This window comes from Panthera onca, chromosome A1 (assembly GCF_046562875.1).
Source record: "Panthera onca isolate mPanOnc1 chromosome A1, mPanOnc1 haplotype 2, whole genome shotgun sequence".
Classification (NCBI taxonomy): Eukaryota; Metazoa; Chordata; class Mammalia; order Carnivora; family Felidae; genus Panthera; species Panthera onca.
In genome coordinates, this window is record NC_138339.1 from 115,199,189 (window position 1) to 115,212,227 (window position 13,039).

Sequence of the window (13,039 nt, forward strand, 5' to 3'; positions counted from 1 at the left end):
ACTTAGTAACATGCATTTAGGGTTTCTACAGGTCTTTTCATAGTTTGATGGCTCATTTCCTTTTAGTACTGAATAACAGTCTATGGTTTGGATGTACCAGTATATACACATTTGCACATTTTTATCAACAATGTGTTGCTGTGTTTTTTCATTTTCTCCTCAAATCACCTAAAGAGTTCTTTCTTTGAAACCACTGCAAACTTCATTTTCCTTCCTCCAATTCAAGCTATATTTATACATCAAATTAACTGGTAAGAGAGAAGAAATAATTCACAGTGCACAAATTTTATAAGGAAGGCAAAACTGCCCATGTATAAAAAGCAGATCTAAAAATCATAGAAAGTTATGAGCTAACCAAGTATACTTAAATACATCTATTAGTTTACTAATTGTAGAGCTAAAAACATATATGAATGTTTAACATTCAACAAGAAATTCTATTTCTCACCTGCACCACTTAAAGATGGTCTTCTAGAACCAAAAAGGCCACCAGTGCGCTGCATTCCCTCATCTTGTTCATATTCACTATCTGTATTTGTACATAATGAGATTATATTACTTTTAAGAGGTTTTAAAATGATAAAGAGAAGAAAATCTAAAAGAGAGACAAGAAAATCAAGTGATAGTGCCAGAAGTTAAAGATGTGAGGCAAAATAGTTTAAATTGTAAAGGAATCACAATGAGCATTTTTCTAAGAATCACACAAAGGATTTCTCCATAAATTATTTCTTTGAATTACAAATGACTTCCTCAAAACTTTTATTAAAATTATTTTTTAAAAAAGTTAGGGCCAATACTATGTTAAAATATCATATAAGCAAAAGTTAAACAACCTCCCAAAAATAGCACTGCTACTGCCCCAGAAACTTCACATTGCATAGCCTTTTTGCTTATTCTCCGGAACAGTACCCGCTTGCTCCCACTGTTGCTAAATCAAACCTTACAAGTCCTGAACAACCCCTAGACCCTTACACTTTTTTAAAAGTGAGAATTCACTAATCTCCTATACATCTATTAAATTACAGATTTAGTTTTGACTTCCAAAACCACGCATCCTTCCTCTTCCATTAAGAGACACACGCAATCCAGCAGTGACTTCTGAAGTCAATACCCCTAGCTCTAAGAAACGATGGCTGGAGTAAGTTGTTAGAAAGCCAAACTGGTAGAAGAGGGTATAAAGGAGGGTACAGTCTTAGAGAAGGCTACCTATTTCTAAGGTTGGCTTTTATGATGAAGGCTTTAAAACAGTAATATTAGGCACTTGGGTGGCTCAGCTGGCTGAGCACCCTACTCTTGGTTTTGGCTCACGTCATGATCTCACAGTTTGTGAGTATGAGCCCTGCATTGCGCTCTGTGTGGACAGAGCAGAGTCCACTTGGAATTCTCTCTTCACCCCCACCCCTTTCCCGCTCTCTCCCTCTCTCAAAATAAATAAATAAACTCTAAAAAAAAAAAAAAAAAAAAAAAAAGTAAGATTAAAGAGCTGAGTCACACAAACTTCTATAAAGACTCATCTATTCCAACAGGTATGCAATTAGATATGTGTCTAAAAATGTCATATATAATGTAAGCAATTATATACCAGCTACAGTGTAAGCTCTTCTCATATAATCCTCTCAACAAGCTTAACCGATAGGTTTTATTTTTTATCATTTCCTTCTTAACAGATAAAGCACACCATTTGCAATTCACTACTAACTTGAACTTCCTAGACCAAATCCTCCACGGCAACCTCGGAAACCACCTCTTCCACCTCTTCTGGATGACCCTGAAGCTTCTGAATCATTTCCATCTTGATAGCCTATAATATGAAAACACACACAAGAACAACACAAAATAACAACAAAGAAATCTTGGAGAAATGGTGTCCAAATTTATTTTAAGCCTTGCATAATTCAGTAACTTTAAATATTTTAAGGCATTAATAGTTACTAAAAAGAAAAGCCATATTTGACCTATAAATGTTCAACTTTGGGGCACCTGGGTGGCTCAGATGGTTAAGCGTCCAACTTTGGCTCAGGTCATGATCTCGCAATCTTTGAGTTCGAGCCCCGTGTCCGGCTCTGTGCTGACAGCTCGGAGCCTGGAGCCTGCTTCAGATTCTGTGTCTCCCTCTCTCTCTCCCCCTTTCCCCACTCATGCTCTGTCTCTGAATCTGTCTGTCTCTCTCTGTTAAAAATAAACATTAAATGTTCAACTTTACTACCATAAACAGATATAGCTACAATTTAAAAAAAGAAAAAACCCACTGTTTTCTGAGAATCAAAACGAAAAATAACCAGAGGTAGTTAGTTGGCTGGCTCAGTCAGTAGAGCTTGTGACTCTATTCCAGAGTCTTGAGTTCAAGCCCCACGTTGAGAGGAAGAGTTTACTTGAAAAAAAAATTTTTTTTGACGAAAAAACTGTCACTTGCAAAACACTGAAAATTACCACAAATGTATCATTAACAACATTTCTACAATGCACAGAAGCATTAGTAAATCTAGGCTTACATTGTTCTTTACAGAAAACAGTAAAACATCTTACTCAAAGCAGAGACATATAGAAATATACAAAGCCTGATTTCCTACTATAAACACTTTAAATTCAATTAAAAACCAAAAATCAGTATAAATATTTCAAGTAACATATCCCACCTAAGGCAGAACGAGGTCAATTCAAAACCAAAACGTCAACTGGGCAGAAAATAAAGAGAGATTCAATTTATGAACTTGCCACTATTTACAAAGAAACTTCTCAATAAAGGTAAAAATTCTACCTGTATTTCTTGATACTGAATTATATGTGTTTTTAAAGCCTATTTATAAAATAGGGCAGACTTAATTCAAGGTAGATTCATGGTGATACATCTACAACCTCAAACTTAGATTCCTCAATCTAGCAACAATCGCTTTATCAATACTTATATCCACCTTTTCTAAATTATTTGTGCCTCTTTATCTTTGAATAAACCTTGTTAGAGTTTATCTCTTCTCAAGAAACAGTTTATTTTTTTGACCCGCGTCTTTTTAAGGTATGTTACTTTGGTGTGAGCACATGAATAATAAAATGAAAACCTATAGACCTACTAGCCAGCTTAAAACTAAAAACGTTCCCAGGGCACCAGGGTAGCTCAGCTGGTCCACCCCAGTCCAACTTCAGCTCAGGTCATGCTAAGTTCATGGGTTCAAGGCCCAAGTCGGGGTGTGTGCTGACAAGCGTGAAACCTGCTTCAGATCTGTCTCCCTCTCTCTCTGCCCTTCCCCAGCTTATGCTGTCTCTCAAAAATAAATATATTAAAAAAAAAACAAGCTAAAAATATTCCCAAGACCTAGGGAGACCATGTGTAGTCTTTCACCCTATGTTTCCCCCTTCCTCAACCAATATCCTGATTTGTTTCTCATTTCCTTGCTCCTAATTTTACCAACTATGTGCATATCTTTATGCAACATATTGTTCAGTTTGTTTGAGCTTTATATAATGGAATCTTATAGAACATGTATTTTTTATCTTGCTTCCTTTTATTCAACTTTTTGTTGATGCATACTTCATTCACTTTTAGTGCTGAATAACACTCCACTGTATCTGTTTCATTCATGTCTATTTTCTTTTTAACTTCCTTCTACTGAGTTTTTTAATTACTTAAGTTGAATACATTAATTTCTTTTCTACTCAATGCATTTAAGACTACAAAAATTCCTCAAAAAGTCAGCTGCTTTAGCTGTATCCCTTAAGTTTTGATGTTTTTACTGCCCATTCAGTTCTAAATACTTTATTATTTCCATGTGAATTTTCAGAAATTGAGAAATTCAGTTTCCAAACCACAAGGGTTAGGCTTTTCATTATGGATTTCTGTTTTCACAATACTTTAACAAGAGGACATAGCATATGATAAATTCTACAGTATATTGTGAGACTTCCTTTTGGCCTTAATTTATGGCAAAATTATATCTATTTTCTAGATGCTGTAAAAGAATGTATAAAAGAAGGGTGTGTATTATTCCAAACAGAAATATTAAATCAGGCTTAATAACTAGTATTCAAATCTACCGTAGTCTCTATAGTCTTACTCATTTCTGGTCTGCTCATTCTATCAGTTTGTAACGGAAAAATGGTTTAAACCTAAGATTAATGGTTTAACTAGAATTTGCAATTTTTTTCCACGTAATTATGTCTACTTTTGCTTTATATACATAAGAATATATTGTTAGATTTCAAACCATGTTCCAAACTGTAATATTTTCCCAGTGAACATGCCTTTTATCATTAGGTAATTATTTCTTTATCCCTAATATGTCTGCTTTAGTCTATTTTGTCTCCTATTTCTATACCAGCTTTTGGGGGTTCATATTGGACTGACATTTTTCTCTTTATTTGCAACTCTGCACTGAAATACATGTAACTATACACATATTATGATTACTGACATTGATTTCTTACTTCTTTCATCCTCTTTTGTGTTTTCTCTTTCCTGAGTTTTTTTCAACTTTTTTTGTTCTTTCTGCCCTTCTGTTAGATTTCCCAAATGCTACATTTTATGCCTTTACTGACATCCTTCAATCTCACCATGAATATTTTATAAATATTTAAATTAGGGGAATCTGGGTGGCTTAGTCAGTTAAGCATCCAACTTCAGCTCAGGTCATGATCTCACAGTTCATGGGTTTGAGCCCTGCATCAGGCTCTGGGCTGACAGCTCAATGCCTGGAGCCTGCTTCAGATTCTGGGTCTCCCTCTCTCTCTGTCCCTCCCCCCGCTTGTGCTCTCTCTCTCTCGCTCTCTCAAAAATAAACATCAAAAACAAATTTTTTAATAAAAAATTAAAAAATAAATTATCTTCAACCTTGTCTATTTACTACAAAGTCCTGCCCTTCTACTGGATTTCCTCCACTAGTGAGTTATACATCATGTACTTTTTCTTATTATCTTTCAGTTTTACCATTTTTAAGAAATCCTGAAATTAGTTTCAATCCATTCTCTTTCCTACTGAGGTGACAAAGAACTAAAGTATTTCATTTGTTAGTATGTTGGTTCTTTGTTTCTATAACACCTAAATTAATTACCATCATTTATTACTATCTTCTACAAGCAATACTTACCTAGGCTTACCAAGACGCTTACCATTTTTAAAACGTGTATTTATTTAGTTTTGTTCATCATTGCTTCCTACTTCTTTGTTGCAGTTTCCTCTTACTAGTAAATATGATTTAGTAGTTGTTTCCTCAGTGGTATGACAGTACTAAACACTATCTTTACCTCAGTGGTATTATTTCTCTCTGATAACTAAATTTTCCGGATATAACAGTTCAGATTCAGAACTATTCTCCTCAGAATTCTACATTCTCCTCTATTCTGATCTCTACCTTTACTGGAAAAAAAAAAAAAACAACGCACAAAAGTTCTATCAATCTAATGTTCTTTTACAGGTGGATCAATATTTTTTCTGATAGTTCAAAATATTTCTATCTTCATAATTTTGTTATTTCAATACACATATAGGGGTGTAAGTTTTTTTTAAATTCTCTCTGTAATCTTGTGCCTCCTTAACTCTAGAAAAGTCTCTGAACTATTCTTTGAATAGTATTCTTCCCTTCCCTCTTTCATCTTCTGTGTTCTTTCCTCAGGAGATATAGAGACATATGTTAGAGTAACAGAGCTTCTTATTCTATCTTCCCTAGAAGATACCTTCAAGTTTTCCATTCCCAAATTCAGAGAATTTCTTCAGATCTCTATATGGACTCATTTATTCTACTCATCTTTAATCTGTTTAATCCATTCATTATGCTCTCAATCACTACTGCTTTCTGTAAATTCAATTTGGTTCCTTTTCAAAACTAGCTTCTCTGCTGAGCCAATGATTATAAAATGACTCAGTACTTCCAGTACCAAAGCTTAATAATTCTGTACACAAGAGAAACACAAACATTTAAATGAAGATGCTTTCCTTTTCCTGTAACTAATGCCAATTTCCAGTTATATAAGAAGTCTAATAACTTGAGATGAAAATAACATGGATGTTACATACAATTAAAAATCTGCATGACCTTCTTGTTTGAAGGTAGGGACACTATGTATCCCACATGGTCATAAAAATAATTTGTTTTTAAATAAAGAGGTTAAAAGGTAAGTAAAGCACTACAGAAGTTACAATGAATGAACTAGATCTACACTTTCAACACATAAATCTTTAAAAACAAGGAATAAAAAAAGTCACAAAAAGAGGGAGAGTGCTTGGCTGGCTCAGTCAGTAGAGCATGCAACTCTTGATCTCAGGGTTTTAAGTTTGATTCCCACGTTGGGTGTAGAGATTACCTAAAAATAAAATCTTAAAAATAAGTCACAAAAAGATAGGTATAATACATTTTTATCAAAGTATGAATATGAAATATATACACACACCAATGTTAAATTAAGTTAACTCTGGGAAGAAGAAGATATAAAATATAAAGAGAAGATAAATCTTCCAACAATTATGTATCTTTTTATATATGAAATATACATGACAAAATGTTCCTGTTAAATCCAGGTAGTGGTATTCAAGTGTTTGTAATGGAATATTCTGTGCTTTTCTGAGTTATTGAAATATTTCAAAATTTACCACTTTAAAAGTCACTTTTCATAAATAACATTAATTTTTTTATTTTTTTAATGTTTTTTTATTTTTGAGAGAGAGACAGAGACAGAGATCAAGTGGGGGAGGGGCAGAGAGCGAGAGACAAAGAATCCAAAGCAGGCCCCAAACTCTGAGCTGTCAGCACAGAGCCCAACGCAGGGCTCAAACTCACAAACCATAAGATCATGACCTGAGCCTGAAGCCGGACGCTTAATTAACTGAGCCACCCAGGAGCCCCAACATTAAGGTGGGTTTTTTTTTTAAAGGTGACACATTAGTCCTTCCGTGAGGTGCGTTCTGCATTTCATAAGGGACAGCTGACAAACTCTTGCAGCTCTTAATGATGTCTGGTAACAATCCTCAAAAAGGCATAACTTTATAAATCATTTAAACTTCGGGTAAAAGAAATATAAACATCTTTTTTTCATTTAAAAAAGTACTTACCATAAATTTAGTGAGGTCACTCAACCTTCAATATATAAAATTCAATTATATTTCTATATACCAGAAAACAAAATGAAAATTTTATGGATCAGCAAAAATGGCAAAGTAACAAACTCCAAATTCTGCTACTCCAAAAAAAGAAAAAAAAATGGACAAAAACTGTCAGAATAAAAATTTTCCAAAATGAAAGTTAATCAGACTTGCAGTAACCCAGAGAATATTTTAAGCTGATTCTCAGAATGGTGAACTCTGTGGCATATTTCAACTTACTTCAGTCCCATCTTCTGGCAATTCCACTTCTAGGCATATATTCCAAAGATGCAAAAACAACGACTCCCAACAGATAAACATATATGAATGTTCATAGGAGCATAAGAGCATTTTATATATACAATGGATAATTATTCAACTATAAAAAGAAAAGTTCTTTGTTCTGATACATACTACAACATGAACATTGAAAACGTTATGCTAAGTGAATTAAGCCAGACAGAAAAGGGCAAATGTCTTATGACAGTTATCAGGACATGCCAATCAAAACCATAATGAGATACCATTTTACACCCACAAGGATCACTACTACCGAAATGACACACAATAACAAAGACTGGTGAGGATACAGAGAAGTTGGGACACTCCTACATTGTTGGAAGGAATGTAAATTGGTGCAGCTGCTGTAGGAAACAATTTTTCAGTTTCACTCCAAAGTATATACACCATAAAAATTGAAACACATGTTCACATAAAACTTGTATGCAAATGTTTATAGTAGCATTAGTCATAATAGCTCAAAAGTAGAAACAACCCAATAATCCATCAGGTGATGAACAAACAGAACATGGTACACTGTGAATTATTAATTAGCCATTAAAAGGAATTAAGTACCATCACATGCTACAACACGGACAAACCTTGAAAACATCATGGTAAGTGAAAGAAGACACAAAAAAACCACATATTATATCATTTCATTTACATAAAGTCCAGAATTGGCAAATCCATAGCTACAGAAAGTCAGTTAGTGGTTGGGTTGCTAAAGGATGGAGATAAAAGGGAAATGGGATGAATTGCTAATAGGCACAAGGTATTTGGGGAGTGGGGAGAAGGAAATGTTCAGGAATTAAAGAGTGATGATTTGACATACAACACAGTGAATACACTTAAAACTACTGAATTATATACATCAAAATGGTGAAGCTTATGTTATATGACATATTAGATAAATTAACATAAGTATCACAAAATATCAAATACTAAAGTAAAGACAGACACAAAATCACTCACTAGTGAAAACTGCAAAACATAGGAAAAACTCAAGATTTACGATGGGGATATTCAGGAATTGGAAGCACCAATATTTGCAAAGATGGCCATTCTCTTCAAACTAATCTACAGATTCAGTGCAATCCCCAAAATATCCCATTAAGTTTTTTCCTGGAAATTGACAAACTGAATCTAAAAGTCACATGGAAATGCAAAAGACTAACAATAACCCAAGTAATACTGAAGAACAATAAACTTGGAAGACTTACACTACCAGATATTAGGACGTATTATGAAATTACACTAATTTAGGCTATATGGCAAAGATGTGAAAATACAGAAACTGACCAATGGAAAGGAACCAAGTCCAGGAATAGTTCCACATAAATACTGTCACCTGATTTAGGACAAAGGCAGCCTAGCAGTGGAGAGTGGAAGGGAAAGTCTTTCAGAAAGTGATACCGGATCAACTGCACACCCTTATGGGGAATAAAAATGGACCTTGATCCGTATCTTACACCATATAAAAAATGAAGTCCAAATGAATCACAGTCTGAATGTGGAGGCTAAAAAAAATAAAATTTAACAAGAAAAAGAGAAGACAGTATCTCCATTACTTTAAAGGGAGCAAAGAGTCTCCAAATATAAATGTTATCCACGAGTTATTTTTATTGTTCTTGCAAATTTTCTGTGTTAATTTGCAAATAAAAAGGTAAAAATAGACACCCCAAAAAAAGGTGGCAAAAAACTTGAATCAGCACTAAAGATGATGTGCAAATCGCCAGTAAACATACGATGCATTGCACATTTTATTAGCCCATCAAGAAAAGGCAAGTTAAAACCACAATGAAATATATTACCACAGACTTAACAGAATGGTTAAAATTAAGAAGAAAATACCAAGTGAGGTGAGGATGTGGGAGTGTACCTCAGTATATTTATCTTGAAAACATCTGACAGTAAAAAAAAATATACAAAATCTATGAGCCAACAATTCTATCTCCGAACAGATAACAGTATCACCAAAAGCAATGTACTGGAATATCCACAGCAACAGTTTCAAAATAGTCCAAAATTGGAAGACATCCCAACATCCATGTACTGTTCTGTACAGCAGAACAGTAAAACAAAAGAATCTATATAGTAATGATAATGATTACAACTGCAACCAACACTATGATTGCATCTCACAAACACATTAAGCAGAGAGAAGCTGGAGACAAAACAGCATGTTGTATGATTCCATTTATATTAGGTACAAAAACAGAGAAAATTAATCTGTCCCGCCAAAAGTCAGAATACAAATTACCCATGTGGTGGGCAAGTTGCTGCTGAGTGAATATGATCATAAAAGGTGCTTTTGAGGTGCTAGTAATTTCTACTTCTTGATCTGGATGCCTATGAACATGTATGATGTATGCACACGTCTGGTACTTTATGTCATATTTCAATATAAATTTAAATACACTTATATTTATGCACACATACTTGTATTTACTGACCACCATGTGCACGCTTTCCCTACCTTCAAATGTATACAACTCCAAAGAACAGCGATCAGGAATACCCAAAAATGACTGTTTCCCTGTGAGTCACCCTGTATTAGTCAATAGGCCAGGATCAAGCACATAGAGCTTTTGGCTTCTGACTGCATCCCATAAGTATGAGTTAAGCAGATTTAAAGAGAATAGTGAGGAAGATACTCACTGTTCTGCAGAAAACAACCAAAAATTTAAAACTAAGAGCAATACTTAAGGAATATTAAGTGTTAAAATTGCTTGTTAAAGGAAAAGCAATTCTAAAAGGGGAGTCTGGCTTTTACTTAAATTTCCTTGCCATTATTACATGTCCCCCTGCAATTATCATTAAAAAATTCAATTTATGAGGTAAATAGCCATCCCTCATTCACCACCAAATTCCTCCCTACCTCACAGCCCTAAGAAGGTTATACTGAAGTCCACAAGTCCTAGCTTCACTAGGGAGCGTCTGGTATTCAGTGGGCTATTCAATACGGAAGGAAAAAGCCGTTCCCAAGTTATGGTGAAAATACTAATGTATCTGATTATATAGTTCCTAAGGATAAACTCTTTTAATATAAGGAGATTTAATATCTTTTAATATAAGGAAATTCAATAATTTTTATCCATTTTATAAGTTCACTATGTGTTGTTGAAATACCAAAAATAAAACCCACATGTCTACCCATAAATGATTATCAAGAATTAAGCATGGTAATGTTTATACCATCTCACCTTAACTGCATCAGAGGCAGGATTAGCAGAGTATGACAGAGCACTGCCAGACTTGAACAAAGAATAATCTACAATTTCTTCCCTCTCCCTCATCTCCAAATATTCTATTCAGAGACAATGACATCCCAGTTCATATATATTGTGAATGACCAGAATTCATAGTCCCTATTCTGTACTTCATAGCACATTCTGGAGATCTTCAGGGAAAGAAACCCAATGACATTAGCAAGTGTAAGTACAAACTGTTCCAAAATATGGTCCTTACCGCCTCTCTTGGAAAATCCTCTGTTCCGTGTTTGATTATCTTCACAGTCATTACTAGATTCTTGAATAAAAATTTAACATGTGAATAGTATCTAAATAATTAATTTCAAAGGTGAAATATCTAAATAGCACTGTCACAGGATAAATTAGTGAAAAAGTATTTTTTTAAAGTAAAATAACATTTTAATTCTTGAAATAATTTTAGCAATATAAAGACATTATTCAGTCAACTCCCTATACAAATCATTTAATATACCTAAATGTTAAATGTTAAGCATACAATTGAGAACTCACTTTTTGCCAAGTGCCACACACAAGCCAAAAAACAGGAATTTCAAAATGTTAGTATGACTAAAAATGGTTTCAGAAACATCTAAACTATTAAGTAGTCAAGTGGTTCTGAAATGTAGGCCATAGGCCACTAGAAATACATGGCTATTTTTTTTTATAATGCTATCAATATTTCTGTAATTTGCCTTTCTTAATAAACCTCAGACATTAGAGGCTTTTTTTTTTTAAAGCTAACTTTTCCCTCATCATCCTAATGAAAGAATTTGCAGATATCCCATCTTTTCTGTTTTTAGTGACATTATCAAATAACATTACCATACATATTATATAATAATAATTAATAATAATAAATATTAATTATTAATAAATTAAATTTATTATTAAAATAATAATATGACCTTTAGTAATAACTTTACAAAACTCTTTCTAGAAAACTCCAACAAAGCCACATTTGGGAAATAAACAAATGGCTTCAAGAGATCTTTATACATGCCATGAAATGTTTAAAATCTGAGAAGTTTAAGTCACAGTAATGTCATCAAGTGGCTAGACAGCTTAGAAGCTATCAGTTAAGTTCCTTGCAAAAATGCTAATTTAACAATTAATATTGTTCTATAAGAAATGCCCCAGAGCTCTTGTTGCAGGCTCCTACTTCAAATGAAGTCAATGACTACCAAACATTCCTTAAGAACAATCTAACAACCAGACAACTTTCTAGAAGGCAGGATTTAATACTACAAGGGAACTTAACATGAAGGAAAAAATTGGGGAAAGGTTAGCACACCCTGGAATAATGATGACAGCTAACAATTATTGCCTTATATGAAAAAAAAAAACCTATGAATTAATTTGAGAAGTGAGAAGGAGAAAGAAGTCTCACATTATTTTTGTCCAATTATTCCCCTAAAACAAACCTATATTTTGACCACACTGGGAATTAAAATAGGCTAATGACATTAGGAGAAGTTGGGTGAAGGGAACAATTATATTAGCAGAGGGGTGAAGGAAACACTCTAACTTGTTAACTCTAACTTTCTAACTTGTTGTAAGTCTTAGACTATTTCAAAATAACAAGTTATTTTAAAAAATCACTGTATGGGAATGCAAGCTGGTGCAGCCACTCTGGAAAACAGTATGGAGGTTCCTCAAAAAACTAAAAATAGAACTACCCTATGACCCAGCAATTGCACTACTAGGTATTTATCCAAGGGATACAGGTGTGCTGTTTCGAAGGGACACATGCACCCCAAGGTTTATAGCAGCACTACCGACAATAGCCAAAGTATGGAAAGAGCCCAAATGTCCATTGATGGATGAATGGATAAAGAAGATGTGATATGTATGATATGTATGTACCATATATATATATATACATATATATATATGTATATATATATATATATATATGTATATGTATGTACCATATATATATATATGTATGTACCATATGACACATATATATATATATGGTACATACATACATACATACAAGGGAGTACTACTCAGCAATCAAAAAGAATGAAATCTTGCCATTTGCAACTACGTGAATGTAACTGGAGGGTATTATGCTAAGTGAAATTAGTCAGAGAAAGATAAATTTATGACTTCGCTCATATGAGGACTTTAAGAGACAAAACAGAAGAACATAGGGGAAGGGAAACAAAAATAATATAAAAACAGGGAGGGGGACAAAACATAAGAGACTCATAAATATGGAGAACAGAGGGTTACTGGAGGGGGTGTGGGAGGGGGGGATGGCCTAAATGGGTAAGGGGCATTAAGGAATCTACTCCTGAAATCACTGCTGCAATATACGCTAATTTGGATGTAAATTTTAAAAAATAAAGTTAAAAAATAAAATCACTGTAGAGTTAGAAGATAAAGCCAAGGATAAAAAAGAGAGATTATCCCAACATCAGCTATGACCACATTA

At 33.8% G+C, this 13,039-nt stretch overlaps 1 protein-coding gene across 6 annotated transcripts in view; it reads right to left on the bottom strand.

The window, feature by feature from the left end:
* The window catches only part of DDX4 (DEAD-box helicase 4), an 82,297-nt gene that overhangs the window by 29,773 nt on the left and 39,485 nt on the right, over positions 1-13,039 (bottom strand). For 5 of the 6 annotated variants that reach the window (XM_078449775.2, XM_078449773.2, XM_078449771.2 and 2 more), the window contains 3 exons: positions 10,817-10,876; positions 1,700-1,801; positions 449-529 (listed from right to left, as the gene is read on the bottom strand). In XM_078449775.2, the coding sequence (XP_078305901.1) occupies positions 449-529; positions 1,700-1,801; positions 10,817-10,876 (243 nt within the window). Of the gene's footprint in view, positions 1-448; positions 530-1,699; positions 1,802-5,078; positions 5,253-10,816; positions 10,877-13,039 lie in introns of those variants that run through there. The other variant, XM_060634118.2, reaches the window with a different exon arrangement.